General features: G+C 49.5%; 1 protein-coding gene across 1 annotated transcript in view; it reads right to left on the reverse strand.

Annotated features, from left to right (window-relative positions):
* Window positions 1-18,018, reverse strand: part of ASTN2 (astrotactin 2) — a 354,581-nt gene that overhangs the window by 141,417 nt on the left and 195,146 nt on the right. Inside the window, exons 12-13 of the mRNA XM_054646417.2 lie at window positions 9,335-9,501; window positions 6,130-6,318 (exon numbers count right to left, since the gene is read on the reverse strand). Coding sequence (XP_054502392.1) covers window positions 6,130-6,318; window positions 9,335-9,501 — 356 coding nt within the window. The remainder of the gene's footprint in view (window positions 1-6,129; window positions 6,319-9,334; window positions 9,502-18,018) is intronic.

Genomic DNA, 18,018 nt, shown 5'->3' on the forward strand with positions numbered 1-18,018 from the left:
TTTTATAAATGGGAATGGGTGGAACAGCATCCTGCAGGGCCTGAGTTGCAGAGGGAAGGTCTTGGGAGGTTACAGTTTATTGAAAAGTCTCTGTTTCGGCCCACACACTCGAAGAATGAGCCAGGGCTCTTCAGTTCTCGGTCTCAGAGTTGTTTATTGTTTCTTATCTATAAAAATTTTTCTCCTGTCCAGCCAAGGTCTGCTCAGCAGGACAGACAGAGGCACTCTGCCTGCCCCCAGGGTGGTGTTATCTCTTTATACTACAAACTACATATAACATGTTTACAATCACTTCCCAAGACCTATCACCTATGTTAGACACTGAGCTTCTACTCTAAACCAATCCAAAAGTGCCACCATCACAGCAGAAGATGGAGGTAGAGAAGAAGGAGGAGAAAGGCTGGACACACCCAAGTCCCTCCATCTTGTCCCCAAAACCCCCATTCTAAAAACCCCAAAATCTACTTTTTCCCCTAGTGATAATTTTATTATTACACTACTTAAACTGTTGTGGCTTTCAGGCCTTCATACAAAGCTGGTAATTTGCTCCATGGGTCATAATCCAATCCCCAGGTGTTCTGGGCTGTGGGTCCTAGCAACTCTGGGCACCCTGAGGGATGCACTGAGCTCTGACAGGAAGGGTGATTCCATTTTTGCAGGAAGGTGCTCGGCATGGCCCAGCCCTGGGTCCTCCTCAGCCGCCCTCCCTGGATATGGAGGATGGGACCCACTTGGTGCTCAGCAGGGAGGGAGCACCAACATGAATGCTCTCCCTGCCACCAAACCATTCAGGCTCCTCACCTGCCCTCAACCCCTCAGTACCCCCTGGACTCGCTGCAATTCTGCTGGGAGGAACCCAACAGGGGCTGTGTGGGTGTTCTGTGTCCTCCTGGGGCTTTGCCAGGCTGGAGCAACAGCCAGGATGAGAGAGGGGCAGAGGTAGGGATGGAAAGGGACTCTGGTAAGGGGAGACAGCTGCTCCCAGCTGCCATGCACTGCCCTGATATCCCATTTGCCATGCAGTAATAACCCAGCAAATAAAGCTGGCACCACGGGCAGTATTCTGGGATTTCTCCATATTAATGGCATAAAGGCAACAGTCTGAAACTGCAAACAGCTTTTAAACAAAAATATCTATTCCCTCATGGCAAAGAGACAACACAAAAACAGATAAAGAATGAGCAAACAACCCATTTGGAAAATAATTCCTCAGTGATTTGGGAATGGCACAGGGCTCAGGCTCTGCCCCACCGTGAGGCAACGGGGAGGAAAATCACTCTAATCTAGTCTTTAGTGAGCTGCAGCCATGGCTGAGCCTCCCAGCTAGACCAGGAGCTGTGACTGGAATAGATCAGCTCCAATCCCATCTACTTATTAACCTCACAGAGCACTTTGCCAACACAACAGCCTTCTTTAAGGAGAGGAGAGGGGTGCCCAGAAGAAGATGGCTCTGAACGTGCTTTTGGCTCAGCAGTGGAAGGACCAAGGGAGGCTTCTGGTGAGTGATAGAAGATTCCTCCTCAATCCCCTCCCAAAGTGCCCACGAGGGACTGCACAGGAGAAGCACCACTGGAGGAGTGCTTTGATTTAAATCCTTGCAATAAGGCAGCAGCAGTGATGGTGCACTCCTCCCAGCAGGAACCCTGATGCTGGCATGTCCAACAGAGCAGCTGAGCACCCCAAGCTCCACACAAGCCATCAGGGGTTATTAAACCACCTCAGGACAGGAGAAGCTGCCCCCAGAGCTCCTAACTGCTGGAGCAGAGCTGCAGGGATGCTGTGGGGCTCACATCCTGCTGGGCTGTGGCTGCACTGGCACTGAGGGATGGGGAAAAGGGTCCTTGGCACCAGCACAAAGGCCATGTGAGCAGGGCCAGGCTCTAGGCAGCACAATGAGGCATTCTGTGGGAACCCAGAACATCCCTGTGGCTGTCCAGGATGGCCAGGACCCCTGCCAGGAGGCTCAGAGACCCTGGCACAGAGCCCAGAACACCTGTGTGGGTTTGATTGTGACCCATGGAGCAAATCACCAACCTTAGATGAAGATCTGCAAGCCACAACAGTTTAGGTAGAATAATAGTGAAGTTATCATGGGGTGGAAAAGTAGATTTTGGGGTTTCTGGTATGGGGGTTCAGGGGACAAGATGGAGGAATCTGGGTGTGTCCAGCCTTTCTCCTTCTTCTTCTTGGCCTCCATCTTCTGCTGTGATGGTGGCACTTTGGGATTGGTTTAGAGGAGAAGCTCAGTGTCTAACACAGCTGATAGGTATTGGGAAGGAATTGTAAACATTGTACAGGTAGTTTTTAGGATAAAGACATAACCCTGCCCTGGGGGCAGGCAGAGTGCCTGGAACTGTCCTGCTGGATGGACCTGGGCAGGGCAGGAGAAAGAATTTTATAGATAAGAAACAATAAACAACCTTGAGACCGAGAAATGAAGAGCCCTGACTCCTTCTTCAAGCACTGGGCTGGGAAAAGCGATTTTCCAACTTTTCTCAGAGTCACTCTGACCAACTAAAGACCCTGACAGTGTTCCATCAGTGCTGGGTGCATGTGGAGCACGTGTGGAGCCCTCAGCAGGAGCCAGGCTGGCTGCTGCCCAGCCCTGCTGGGGCACACTGGCCTCAGCAGCCAGAATCTGCTTCCTCCACCCATCCCCTGGGTGTTGCCATCTCCTCAGCCACACAGCTGAAGTCTTTGGATAAATGCCTGAGCCCCTAGGATAAAATGACATCTATTAAAGGGGAAGCACAAAATCTGAAGCAGCCCTGCCTGCAAGCACACGTTGGTCTGAGACCTCCCAAGCTGTGCTGCATCTTCACATCCATCAGTGCTCTGCATCCTGAAGGTGCCCAGTGCACATCCCCAGCCCTTCCAGCTGGTCAGATACCAAAGAGCCACCACTGCTACACCTGATCCATCCCTCTGGTGTGCTCAGCATGGCCAGGAGAGACAGAGGATGGACCAGGCTCTGCTCAGTGATGCCCAGCAGTGGGAGCAGAAACTGCTGCCCAGGAAGTTCCATCTGGACATGAGGAAGAACTTCTTTACTCTCCAGTGACCAAGCACTGGAATGGAACAGATTGCCCAGAGAGGGTGTGGAGGCTCCCTCACTGGATGCAATCCTGTGCCCTGTGCTCCAATGGTACCAGATAACCCAAAGTGGTTCCTTCCATGGCACCTGGCCCATTCTGCAGCCACCAGAAGGGCAGACACTCTAATCTAATTAATCAGTGCTGCAGCCCCTTAGGTGGCAAAGAGATTCCCCCCTGACCCCCAGGGGATGGAAATTCTGCAGGAACTGTAAGTGTTGGCCAGGCCAGGGTGTGCAAGGCAGCTTTTCCCAGCACAAAGGCTCCCTCCCAACCCCATGCTGACATGCCTGGCAGATTGAGAATATCCTATTTATTAAAGACACTGAAGATGTGGCGACATGGGAAGCAGACACCATTCAAAAGATTGTCACATCTGCATAGCTAAAGGATCCCAGCAGTCATAAATCCCTCTAAAATACTCAGCCCCTTGTTCTGATAGCAGGTTCTTGCTCCTACTTCGCAGAAACAGGCTTTTAATCCCTAGTATTAGGCAGCTTCCTGCTATGTTTCAAATGCACCAAATTAAGGGCTTCTCTAACAGCTGGTGTCGTAATGCTCAGAGAGGTTCTTGAATATCTATGAAAATCAGAGGCAAATTACATCTTTTAGTTAATAATTTCTTCTCCATTAACCTCCTTCTCTTGCCTTGTTAAGGGATGATGTAATGGTGCTTCTGCAGCGTGACCTGCCAGCACCCCTGGCAGCCTGGCCCTGGGGGAGGACACTGCAGCCAGGGAGCTGAGCCCTTCTCATCACTGCCTGCTGCTTTTGGAGCCTCACTCAGATGGGAAAAGGGCAGCTGTGCTGGCCTTGCAGGCTGCTGGGAGCATCTCTGGAGCACGATGTGCTGTGAGCTCCTCATGCCCAGGCACAGCCTGTGCCACGTGGGCAGCTTGGCAGGAGGCTCCTGTTCCAGACCTGCTTCCTCCTGCCCCTCACTGCTGCTAACTTAGCATATCATAACAAAACAATTACAATTATAAACATATTAGACACAAGCACGAACATAACAGTTACTTGTGATGTATTTTAGCCTGAAAAATCAAAATTAATATCACCTTTAAGCTCCCTCACAAAGATTAAAAGAACTACCTTTTATTTACAAAGTAAACATATAAATCTCATTACAAAACCAGAAAACAAAACTGCAACTATTCATCCCTTCATTATACAAAACCCATCACAATATAAAGAAAAAAATCTCATCTCAATAGAGAACAAAAATAAAGCACATTTTTTGTTTAAAGTCACAAAAGAACTCACTACCCTAAAATTAAACTAGAAAACAAGCAATCTAATATAAATAAACCAGTAACCCCTAAAAAAAAAAATTAAGTACTCTGAAAAATTAGTCAAAAACAATTACAAAAAATCCACACTAAGCCAACAAACAATCCATAGAATTCTCCAGTGTTCATCATTCACAAAAACCCCTCTAATTTTTAAAATAATTCTAATACTGGGACTAAAGAGACAGAAACCCAGCAGGTTGTACAAAGAACTTGGCTGTCACTGCACAGCTCCTCACTGGGAAAAGCTTCTCTTCACTGGCCAGCACGGCAGGAGTGGTGCCAGCCCTGGGAAGGACTAAAACTCCTTTTTCAACCACAAAACCCATCAGGCAGAGCCCCAGAGAGCTCCTCCTGGCCCCTGGAAGGTGCCATCCCAACAGCTCAGGTGTTTTATTCCAAGGTCAGCCCCAGCAGGAACTGCTCCTGGTCCAGCTCAGGACTGCCCAGAGCTGCCATGCTAAGGATGCCCTCAGAGGGGGAAGATTTAAAGAATCCACGTGCCCCAGGATAAACCAGCCCCACAGATAATCCTTGTGTGCTTTCCAGATGGAATTCAGCCCTGAGAACAGGGGATGCATTTGCTACCTGGAAGGAACAAAGCATCCCTTAGACCCATCAGCTTATGGAAAATTGCATCTCTGCAGCCCTGGCTCTGCTCTGATGATTCCAGTGACAATTCTAATGTGAGGGAGAGAAAGCAAAGAGGAGTCTGCTGGGAAAATTGCCTTTGTGTCCTGTCAGTCCTCACTCCCAGCAAAAGCTTTTGCTGATGCAGCTTGTAATGCCTCTGTCATCAAGAGAGCAGAAGGCCAGAGCACAGCTCGAATCCACAGCCTGGGAAGTTTTGGTCAGCTGGGCAGAAACACCTGGAAAAACTCAGTGGGCAGCAGGGGTGAGGACCCACAGCTCCAGCTGAAATCAGAGCAGTGAGGTGTTGGTGCCTGAAGAGGAAATAAAGAGGTGCTGAGCAGGGAGAGCTGTGCCTGGTGAGGTGTTGGCTGGATCCTCTCGTGACTGGGATTAGAGCTGCTGCTGCTGCTTCAAAACTCACACAGCCACCCTGGCTTACACCTGATCAAAACACAGCTGCATTCAGAAGACCTGAAAATAAATAACTAAATAACCCACCTGCCAGTCCTGAATTCAGCAAGCTCTCCTCTGTGAGCCCTGCAAGGTGAAGGCATTCACCTTCAGCTCATTTACATGATTTACCATGCCATATCCACAGCTCCTCCCAGAGCTGTGATGGGGACACTGAATAAAACCAGCTGGCACTGGCTGAAAACACAGCAAAGGAAATGCTCTTTCACACCACACACAACCAAACAGCTAATTGTGTCAGGATATCATGGAGATGGAAGATACCAGTGCTCAGAAAGAGATGAGGCAGCACTCACAGCAAAGGAAATGCTCTTTCACACTACACATAACCAAACAGTTTCTTGTTGCAGGATATCATGGAGATGGAAGACACCAGTGCTTGAAAGAGATGAGGCAGCACTCCTGAGAAAGGCCCACAGGGGCCAGCTGGATTTCTCTCATCCTGACAAGACACAGAGCAGCCCAGGAGGCTCCTGTGCTGCTGCCAGAGGGAAGGATGAGCAGGCAGGAAAGCCATGGATGCTCCTTGTCCTCCTCTTCCCCTCATGAGCAAATCAGAGATGCTGGCTCTGTCCCACTGGATCTCAGTCCCATCTCCCCACCCTGATACTCCCAAAACTCAGAGCAGAACCAGGACATACCTGAAGGTCATCTGGAACACCTGGCCTTGGTTGACGTGCTGGCTCCTGTTGTTGTAGCCGTGCAGCATCTCCCCAAACAGGGTGTCATTGAACTTGGCATCTGCCTTCAGGCACTTGGGGCCCTCACAGATGTCAGACAGCATCAGGCAGGACTTCCCATCCGGGGCCAGCTTGTACTCCTCCACACACCTGTGGGGCACCACGGGCCATGTGAGATGAGCCAGGCACGGAGCAACCCACCCCAGGAGCCTCTGCCAGCCCAGCCAAGCTCCACCAACACCTGCTGCAGTTGTTTGGACATGTGGAGGGTCACAGAGCACAGATCCTCTGCCCTGGAGAGGGTGGGTGACCAGTGAATGGGGTCACAACCCCCTCCCTCCTGTAGCAGCCTGGCCCATCTGCCTGCAGTGAGGTTGGACAGGGCTTGGAGCACCCTGGTCTGAGGGAAGGTGGAAAAAGAGGAGCTTTCAGGTCCCTTCCAACCTAAACCAGTCCATAATTCCATGCTGTCCTGCCTGGAGCTGGCTCCATGCTGGGGAGCAGAGCTGAGCCTGCTGTGTGTCTGCTGCTTGGGTACAAACATTCCCCACACCACAGCAAAGCAAAATCAAGCTCCTGCCCCTTCTTCCACCTAGAAATACCCTCCTGCAAGGAAGCAGCTCCAGCCTGGCTGCTCCTCTGCTCTTTGATCCCACTTTCAAGCCTGTTCTGGGTAAGATTCACATGCTCATCTTCGACTGGCAGGAAGGGAAACTGAGGCAGGCAGCAGGGATGTGATTTAACTGCAGATACTGGAGACCTTGGTGGAATCTTTTGTAAATGTGCCATCCTCCCTCTGCTCCTCTTCCACCAGCCTTTTTGTCAGTTCCCACCACCTTGGGCAACCTCTGTTCCCTCCCTGCTCCTTCCTCCCAACAGCCCCAGTGCTGTAACACCAACCCCACTTCTACCCAGACTTGCTTCCCTTTCCCCTTTACTGCATTTTACTGCAAGCAGAACTCCCACCCGTCTGTCACACTTTTCCTTGCCTCTTCCCAAAGCACAGCTCAGCCTTGAAAAGGGATTATGAAAAAAAACCAAACAAACAACAACAACAAAAAAAACAACAGGGAAAGAGTCTCTGTCCTTGAGGATGCAAGGCTGAAATGCAGATTTGTGTGGGTGGAGACCATGGAATATCCCAAGATTTTCTAGACCCTCCCCACAAAGGGTGCTGGTGCCCATAAGAATTTCTAAGCCCTTCTGATGAATTTCTAACCCCTTCTGATGAATTTCTAACCTCTTCTGCAGGCATGGAGCAGAAAATGTGCTCTGTTTTGGTGACTCAGTCAGTCTGCGCTGCTAAACAATAATAAAAAAGGTAGTGGGGAAAAGAAAAAAAACAACAAAGCAGCAAAAATGGGATAAATAAAAGAGAAACTGTCACAGGCAGAGCTCCCTGGGCTGCTCTTCTCAGCAGTCAGAGCTGTGTGAGGTCTTTGCTGCACCTGCAGGCATCGGGACTTGACGGATGCTCCTCGGAGTTACTGCTGGCAATTCACTCCCCTTCTTGCTTGTGGGCATTTTCTTTCCAAAAGGGCTTTTTTTCCCCCCTTTCTTCATCCTAATCTGTCACACTGGGACATGGAGTAAGTTCCTGGGTGTGCCAGAGAGTGTGAGCCAGCCGTGGGGCTGGGGCAGGCGATGGATGGCTGCAGCTGTGCAGCATAAAGCCAGATAATCACTGAGCTCCTTTTAGAGCACTCTGCAGCCAGGGAGATTTTCCTGAGAGAAAATGCTAAACTGTGTAGGATTATAAGATCCTGGCCAAAATCAGGGATGAGACTCTATTTTTAAGGGAGGCACAAGGGAAGGAGAAAAAAAAAAGTAAATTTTAAAAGTAGTATTTTTTAAACAAATCCTACACCTTCCCCTCCAACACACTATGTACCATTTTTGGGTCCCTTCACAGTGAATCACAGATCACACTGTACTGTCACACAGTGGGGGAGAGAAGGAAGGTGCATCTGCTCACACTGCTCCTCATACTTCCCTCAGAAAAACCAGGTGCCTCTATTCCCTGCTGGAAATCAGCTCCATCAACAGACTTTTTCTTGGACACAGCTCCAGGCTGGGCTGGGATGGGTGACACAGGAGGTGGCAGGGATGGAGATTCACAGAAATCACAGAATCATTGGGTTGGAAGAGACCTTCAAGACCATCGAGTCCAACCCCAACTCCTCAACTGAACCCTGGCACCCAGTGCCACATCCAGGCTTTGTTAAACACACCCAGGGATGGGGACTCCACCACCTCCCTGGGCAGCCATTCCAGAACTTTATCTCTCTTTCTGTGAAAAACGTTTTCCTAATATCCAACCTGAATTTCCCTTGGTGCAGTTCGGGATGAGATGAGATGAATGAAAGTCATGTGGTTATTCCCACAGGAATGACTGGAACATTGTGGAAAAGACAATTTTTGATTATAGGCAAAGACAGAAGCAGAATTTTGGGGCTCATAATTTATCCATCACTTGTTTTAGCAAATTGTAATGAAGAATTAAAAGTTTTAGCTCAATCTTTGAGCCCACCATTGGTAATTCCCAAGAATACTCCAATGGCCAAAGGTATTGCTTTACCAGCACACACAACAGAGCAAGTCATGCCAATACAAGATCAGCAGGTGTTGTTTGAACGTACAGATATGGAAACTGCTGGTGTTTGGATAAAGGACATTGGCTGTGATCAACCACAGATAACCTGCAGCTTGAAGTATAGACAAAATAGACTATAAAACAATGATTATAGGAAGGGGTTGCTCATTGAGTATAGGCAATAGTACAAGTATAGACAATATAGACTATAAAACAATAATTATAGGAAGGGGTTGCTCGTTGAGGAGCCTTGGAGGGGACTCCAAGGAAGAGGTTTTACAGCAACTTCTGAGAGCCAGAGAGAAGTTTGACAAGACGATCCACGTTCACACCTGAAAGAATTTCCTACCTGGGCTGTTGACATAGAAACCAAGAAAGAAAGAAGGATAAATAAGAGAAAACCTGCAACTGCCTGTTCCAATGAGCACTTTGTTTGTCTTTCCTGACCAGTGAGTAAACTGATGAGTTTTGTAAGAATGTATAAAAAGCATGTAGGCTAGAATAAAAACAGTCTGAAGTGCTGCTTTGTAGTGTGACCATCTCAACTACAACAACTGGCTAGAGGGGACTCACCCACAGAACATGAAGATGGTGCTGGATGAGGGGTCGTGGGGCAGGGGCAGGGTCTGCTGCAGGCAGAGCTGCTCGCAGCCGCCGTTGAAGCCGTCGGAGCAGTCGATCCCTTTGGAGTAATCGTAGCAACCCGTGCCATCCTTCATGGGCCGCAGGTCCTCGGGGCACTGCAGAGAGACAGGACACAGGAAAGGTCACCTGGGCTCAGCCTCCTCCACCCTGGCGTCCCTGTGCCTCTCAGGGTGTCGCAGACATCTTTTATGGAAAATCCTTTCCTTAGCATTTTTCCTCCTGAAAAGCTGAGAGGCCTCAGGAACAAAATGTAAACAATGGTTATCTACTGCTGTGGAATGAAACAGGTGCGTCTGGGATTGGGCTCATGTGGTTGTTTCTAATTAATGGCCAATCACAGTCCAGCCGGCTCGGACTCTCTGTCCAAGCCACAAGCTTTTGTTATGATTCTTTCTTTTTCTATTCTTAGCCAGCCTTCTGATGAAATCCTTTCTTCTATTCTTTTGGTATAGTTTTAATATAATATATATCATAAAATAATAAATCAGCCTTCTGAAACATGGAGTCAGATCCTCGTCTCTTCCCTCATCCTGGAACCCCTGTGAACACGGTCACTCTCAGGGCACAGCCTATCCCAGGGTCAGTGCTGCTGAACTCCCATTCCAGCTGAAGGAGGTGAGTTTGTCCTGAGTGATGGATGGGGTAGCCCTGCATCATCTCACACAATCCTTGGGAAAGGTGCAAGTATTTGTTCTGCTGCCAATGCCTTCCCCCTCATCCTCCCTCTGCAAGAGGGTGAAATCCTTGGGGCAGCAAAACTACACAGCCATAAAGCCTCAAGCCAGTTTGAGGTAAAACTTCACAACCTTCTGTATTTGCTCCCTGCTCCTCCAAAATCCAGTGCAACCCAAAAATAAACACCTCCACACCTGGGACCAGCCCATAGGACCATCTCAGTGCTCGGGAATGACCCAGAAATCCATCTCAACCCATGGCAGGCAGGTCAGCAAGCACGGCCCTGGCATCGTGCCCAAAGGGATCTTGATGCCTGCTATGGGCAGGACCAGCCCATGGCAGAAGCAGGAGCAGGGGCAGCCAGGATGGCAGCCCAGGCTCATCAGTTTTCCACAGCTGAGGGAACCATGGCTCTAATTTCTAATTCCAGTTCCCCAGCTTGTTTTCCTTGCCCCAAAAGATAAAAGCCAGCAGATGGCAAATGCCATGGATAAATTGTCACCCAGATTAAAGCACACTTTCATTTCTGTTATTTATCCCTTTTCACCAAACAGACATGCACACAAACAACAACAAAAAGGCCAGTCCTTGAAAAACTAAATAAATCTTGTCTGGGAGCAGCTCACAATTAAAAATGCATTATGGAATTTCTTGAAGATGAGTTAGACTGTAGATAGCACAGGTTGTGATGAAGGCAGCTTATAAATGGCCTCTGTCAAGCTGAAGAAAGGCTATAAAACTACCATACTTTGTGCTTAAAAAAGAAAATCAGTTTTCTATGTGAGCAAAATGCTGTACATATTAATAAAAGTTCAGGAGACCCTGGACTTTGTGCGCACTGACATTGGCAGGGTCCTGATAGGAGATGGGCTCCTGAGCCTCACTCACTCTTGGCTATTTAAAAAGCAAACAGGGACAGCAGAAAGGGGCTTTAGGGACTCCTGGCCCACTCAGCCATCACAGAATCCTAGAATGTGTGGGTTGGAACAGACCTCTCAAGACCATCCAGTTCCAACCCTACTGCCATGGCAGGGACACCTCCCACTGTCCCAGGCTGCTCCAACCTGGCCTTGGGCACTGCCAGGGATCCAGGGGCAGCCACAGCTGCTCTGAGCACCCTGTGCCAGGGCCTCATCTCCCTCACAGGGGAGAATTTAATCCTAACATTTGATCTAAACCTCCATTCCTTCAGTTTTAAACCATCACACTTGTCCTACCCTGCTGAGAGGTTCATCCCCATCTTTCTCTCCACCTCCTGGAAACCCCGTGCCACTTCCTTGCAGCAGCAGCATCAAAACTGCTTCTGCCCACCTGCAGCAACTGGGATGTGCTGATCTCTGTGCCAGCTGTCCCTCAGTTCCCTCACTGCCTCCTGTGCCCTCAGCTGTGAAGTTTGCAAACCTCAGCAGCATCCTTGGGAACACCAGGTAAGGTGAGAAGGGAAGGAACAAGGATTTCCATCCAAAGGATCCTGGCAGCAAAGGGCTCTGGAATGGGATGCTGTCCATCCTTGCAGAGCAGGCAAGGTCCCAAAGACACAGCTCTGCAATTAGCAGCAGGAAGCAGCAGAAGACTTGGGAGCAGGAGCCTTTCCAGATGCAACCACAGAACAATGAAGGAGGAGAGGACACAGAATAATCTGTGCTTTCCACCACCTTGGAGCTGCCTGGGAAACAGCACCAGGATGAGTGTCTGTGAATCTGCAGATGCAGCTCTTATCTCCTGTGCTCTCCTCCTTGTCTGCTGTAAGAGCAGAGCTGTGCAAATTGGCAGAGAGGATCTCCCTGGAGGGCACGGGGAGCTCTGGCTGCAAACAGCATCTCTGCTTCACTGCATCCTCCCCTCTGCTGCTCTCCCACATCCACAGGGATGGGGGGACAGGGCTCTGCCCAGGTTCTGGAGATCCTGTGGGATATTCCAGGGTGCTGAAGGCAGCAGGAGCTGCAGGATCACAGCCAGAGGATCAGTCACAGCTGTCACTTGGAATTCTTGCCTTGGCATGGACCCATGTGCTGAGCTCAGCACCTTCTCCAGCCCACAGAGGAAGAGGATGGTTCTTTCCCTGTGACTGGGTTAGTAGGTCAGCAAGTTCCCTCCCTTCATCCTGCTCTGCTTGAGGCCACCCTTGGGATATTCCTCCAGTTTTGGCTCGTAACCACCACGAAACGTGTTTCCTTTCAGTTCATAATTACGCATTCTAATAGTCATTAATTACAGCAGGCAAACAGCTCAGCACAGCATTTGCAAAAGAAAGCACTCCTGTCTCTCCACATCCATCCCTGCTCAGAGCAGAGCTGGCTCTCCAGTCAGCTGCAGCACAGAGCTCTTCAGGCACAGAAAGCTTTGGGAGCATCCATGCAACTTCAGGATGTGTCCTTGCCCAGGAGAGCCAGGGGAAGCAGCAAACCTGGCAATTAGTACTGGCCAGGCAACACCAGCCTCTCCACGGAGGGTTTTGCAGGGATGAATAGGTGGATGAAGCAATTACTGAGCACAATAAATCACAGAATGGTTTGGGTGGGAGGGGACCTGAAAAATCAGCTCAACTCCCCTGCCATGGGCAGGGATGCCTCCCACTATCCCAGGTTGCTCCAAGTCCTCTCCAGCCTGGCCTTGGATACTTCCTGAGGCAGCCACAGCTTCTCTGGGCTTATAAATCTTTGTAATGCACCTCCCTGCCCCTGGAGCAGAGGATTTCCCATTGGGATGCCCCACCAATAGATCAGAGTGGGGGAAAACTCAAGTCCATTTGAGTGCAGCTATGTTCTTGCCCACAGGAGTCAGAAATGCCTGTGGAAAAAGGCAGTTTGTGCTAATCCTGACTCCCTGATGGATCAGCTTGGGCTTCTGGATGGGCTTGGAAAGCCAGCACTCACCCTGTGTACACAGTGCTTTTCTAAAGGAGCAGATCTGTTCTTGCTGACATTGATTTGCCTGGCTTGGGCAGCAGAGAACCAATAATTACGGTGAGTTTTAATCAATGCCCCATCAATTTAGGTGCAGTTCAATTTGCAATCTGCCTTGGCAGTGACACAGGACGGGGGGCTCTGTTGGAAAATGATTACAAAATCAATAAGCAGCTGGGTCAATAACTCTGTCTGGGAGAACACAGGTGGCACGTCCCACTCTGGTGGGAGGAAAGCTGGTGCCCCAGCAGGTCCTGGGCAAACACCTCTGCACACCCCTCATCCACACGTGGATTTATTGAGCCACAGAAGCATAGGGATCCCACAGAGAGATTGAAAATAAAAAGCAGTTTGTGGTTCACCATGTTAGACTCATATTGCATTCACTTCCAATTCCCAGCCCGTCCTTTAGCCATGGAGCTGACCAGGAAATACAGCTCAGAGCTTGGGAAAAGGGTCTGGTGCTTAATCCATGCTAGGGAGAGGAAAAGGAGACCTAGGGGGAGACTCCAGCTCATGGTCTGCTCAAAATCCAAGGAGAAGCTGTTACCATACAAATATAATTCCACGGTCCTGCAAATCCACTCCATCTATGCAGAAGTGAACTGATTTCTCTGTGCCGACAGACAACCCTGAAAATTGCTCTTGGCATTGGAAAAGAAAACTTTCTTTTCTTGTTGTGTGTCAGCACTGATAACACAGGTCCTGAAGGCTAAACATGACCCTCACTCCAATGCTCTGACCCTGCTGCTGCCAAGGGGTCTGAGGAGAAGGAGCCACCAGCAGCTCCACACTTGGCTGATGGCACAGTTGGACACCAGCCCATCCCCTCCCATCCCAGAGCACACACAGGTCCTTATTCCTGTGATTGCAGTCAGCAAATGAATTTTGAGTACTCCCAAGGAATGGATGTGCTGAATAGGAAGTGCTATTTTTATCTGTTGTTTTGCAAAACAGGCTTTTTTCGCTTTTAAATGACATCTCCAAGGTGACACCACGGAGTGGCAGATTTGGCAGGGCCTGATGCCACATGCCCACAGCCAGCCCTGGGAATACACCAGATCCAGCCTCACCAACACACAGGGGCTGTGGTTTGGAACCACAAAATGGGATGTGCCTGTGCCCACTGTGCCCACTGGTGTCACCCCAGTGCAGTGTGTGGCACCGTGTGGCCTCCTGCCACCAGGGCTGGGCACAGCTCCTCTGCCAGCAGCACCAGCAGCATCCCCAGCATGGCCAGAGCAAACACAAGAGGTTTGCAGGAGGATTGGCACACACATCTTTTATGAAAAATCCTTTCCTTAAGATTTTTCCTCCTGAGAAGCTGAGAGGCCTCAGGAACAAAATGTAACCAATGGTTATCTGCTGCTGTGGAATGCAACAGGTGCATCTGGGATTGGGCTCATGTGGTTGTTTCTGATTAATGGCCAATCACAGCCCAGCTGGCTCGGACAGTGATAACCTTTGTTATCATTCTTTCTTTTTCTATTCTTAGCCAGCCTTCTGATGAAATCCTTTCTTCTATTCTTTTAGTATAGTTTCAATGTACTATATATATTAAAATACTAAAGCAAGCCTTCTGAAACATGGAGTCAGATCCTCGTCTCTTCCCCAGTCAGAAAACCCCTGTGAACACGGTCACAGAGGATCACTTCTGGGGGAAGGAACCAGAACCTGTGTGAGACTGTGCCTTAGGAAATTAAATACCTGGCCATGTCTCTGCTCATGTAAAGTAAAAAAAGGAGCCTTTGCTCGCTTTCTCGTTTGCAAAGCTCGTTAGCAGCAAGATGGGTGAGGGGTCACTGGAAGGCAAATCATTACTGACACAGATCCCCCAGGTGGGAGCACGTCCACTCTCCTCCATCTGAGCTGCCTGCCAGAGCTGCTCAGCTCAGCTCCTCTCCTCCATTATTAAGTTTAAAAAAACAGAATACTTTATTAAGTGTTTCTGTGGAGAGTAAACTGCCCTTTTTGTTATTCCACTCTGTTTTCTCCACAACAGCAGCCTTCTAGTCAGAGCCTTCTGTGTCAGGTGCTGCAGGTGATGCTCTGGGTACAGATGAAGGGAAGCTGCCACCAAACCCCACTCCCAGTGCTGCTCCAGGCACCATTCTCATGCCTGGATGCCTGCAGAAGTGAGACCCAGGACCCCAGGCTGCATCCCTAGCACTGCTGGCCTGGGGCAGCACAATCAGCTGGTGGCTCAGTGCCACAGAGCACTGAGGAGCATTTCCAAAGGCCCTAATGACCCCCCTTTGTGCCGAGTCCTCACCGAGGAACCTCCTCAGCATGAGACAAAAACATTAATCCCAGACACTGCTAAGGTACAAGCAAGTGCCAGCATTTTAATGAGCTCCTGTCTATGCACTGGCATGTGTTTATTTGCTTGTTGGAGCTCAGAAATGATACAAATGCAGTAAACCCCTCTGTGTCCATATAAATATATATGGACAATTCCAGCTTATTCTGCCTTGTTTTCTTGACCCAGAAGGCCCCTGGTGAGCAAAGCTCCTCAGCAGCAGCAGGACAGAGCCTGGCTGTATGCTGCTCAGTTCTCTGTGTGTGAGATTCATCCCTCCTCTCCCAATATTTTGATAAAAAAGGGCCAAAATGCTGATTGCTAAAGGGCTCTCCAGAGCCTCCTCAGGGCATGGATGTCCCCACCAACCCCAGCTGTGGCAAAGCCCTTCCTGACACCCCACTGAGGGGGGAACATCCTTCCCAGAGGGGAACATTACAACCATTTTCTGAAATAACAGTCATTATCTTCCCACTCTTCCCCCTGCCCCCCTCCTTTTCCCTTGCTTCCTTTTCCCTTTAAAGATCATCAATCATTATTTTAGCCTCAGAAAAATCAAACCCATCTGTCTTGCAGGCTCCTGAGAACACGCTGCTTGTGCTTCTCAGCCTGGTCCTGCTGTGAAAGTGGCATGGGGGAGATGAGGCAGCATCTCCTCACCTCTGCCCAGCACTCCAGTGAACCCTGCAAGTCACTGTGTGTGTGTGTGTGTCTGCACCTCAGTCCCAAGAGGGAGGGATTTGTTTCAAGCAGCTGGTGGGATGCCTTGCACACAGGAAGAAGTGTTCCTGCAGCAAGGAAATCTGCCTCCCTTCCAGCAGTCACCAACAGCCCATTTTGGGGTGTGCTGGCATCTCCTGCCTGTCAGGGCATTGTCAGTCACAGCAGAAGCTGGCACCTCCAAAAACCTTCAGGAAAACAGAAATTCAACCTGTGTCCCAGCTGACTCAGCCATCAGGGTGCAGCCCAGCATCAACCCTACAGACCAAATCCTGTATCCCAAACCAATCCCACAGCCCCAGCCAGCTGGGATCACAGACTGGAGCACCCCAGTCTGCTGAGGGGCAGAGGGGCACTGGCCATGACCTCAAGGAATGCTGCTGAAAAAGCCACTGCTGGAGAAAACAGAGCTTTCATCATCCAAACAGGGCTTTTATCATCCAAACCTCTCCTTCCCTGTGCAGGCAGAGACCTCCAGCTCACCTTGGTGCTTCCTGAGCTATTCCCATTACTTTAAACCAGCCACCCCTTGCCCAGGAGGTCCAAAGCAAAGGCAGGTGGATGGTTTGCTCCCACCCACCACCAACACTGACCCCAACAGCCTCCTCCCTTTGCTCCTCAAATCCCATTTTCAGCACAGGTATTTACCTGGATTAATGAGATAAAATCCAAAACCACAGGTTCCTTGGAAGGGGGGCTTGCTGTGGAGCTCAGGGGGCTTCTGCTTCCAACCACAATGTGCAAAAAGGAGTCAGCTCCTGCTCCTGGGAGCCAGTGAGACTTTAAAGGGATTAGGAGAGCCTGGTTTCCTCATCTCCCCCCCTGGTGTGCATCTCTCCCATAATTAGCTAGGTGCCTCTCAAGGCAGGGATGGGAAAGTTTTTATTTTTCAATGAACAATTGTCTGTCAGAAAAATGCAGATTTGATGAAGCTTAAGTGCTTTGTGGGATTCCATCAATTACATCTCAAAACTCATTGGGAAATTAGGAGAGCATTTAATTTTGACAAGGTTGAAATGTTTTGGTTTCCATCACCTAATTTTGTTTTTATTTCAGGCTGTACACTGGGATAAGGCAATATAAAACAAAGCTCCAGATGATAACGGTGGAATTAAACATTTCCCTCCTCTTTATAGAAAGGAAATGTTTTGAACCAAAGTATTTTGGAATTTTCACGTGTGTGAGGCATTTCTGCACAGCAATTTGGTTTTTGCTGAAACTCCCAATCACCCCATTTCCCCCCAGGAAAAAAAATAAAAAAAGGTCTCAGCATCACCCACATCATTTTAAAGAATCTCTCCATGGTCTCTAAGCCACTTCTGAGTGGCTTCCATAAATGTCTCCCATGCAAAACCATGGCACTTGTGCTGGAAGGAGGAACAAAAGCAGGAACCACTGCTCTGCTCCTTCATTTCTAATCCCATTTCTCCCCAAATCACTTACACTCCTAAATTAAGCCATTTCTCTGCCACACTCTGCAGCAGCGAGGAACTCACCATCATTCTGAGGGGGGAGAGAGCAAGGCAAGGATTAGCCCCAAACAAGCTGTGCTAAGGCTTATATGCCTGTGTGAACCAGGCCAAATTTCTCCTCTAAAAAGGCTGGGACCAACACCACACCAGTGTCACTGCAAGCCACAACTTCATTAAGTGGCTCTCTGGTAGATGTTCTCCCTCCTGCATCCTGCTGAGCCAAATCCCCTCCTTTGTGAAGGGCTGACCCACCAGCACAGGGAGGAACAGCTCAGGTCATTCTTGTAGTCAAACAGCACTGTTTTCTTGCTCAGACTAGAAATAAATCTCTGCCAGAGGCACCTGAGGCTGTGAGGATGAGCAGGGTTTCATGTCTGTACAGAACAGCAGCACCCAGTGCCAGGCTGGGCAAGCTCTCCCAAGGTGGGATGGCTCCTGCAGCACAGCCCTGCTTTAGCCCTTCCACACCCACCTGCAACACCCTTGGCTCCTGCAGCACTCTAATGTGAATTAAGGAACTAACTCACCAACCTCTGCAGG

This window comes from Agelaius phoeniceus, chromosome 21 (genome assembly GCF_051311805.1).
Source record: "Agelaius phoeniceus isolate bAgePho1 chromosome 21, bAgePho1.hap1, whole genome shotgun sequence".
In the NCBI taxonomy this organism is placed as follows: domain Eukaryota; kingdom Metazoa; phylum Chordata; class Aves; order Passeriformes; family Icteridae; genus Agelaius; species Agelaius phoeniceus.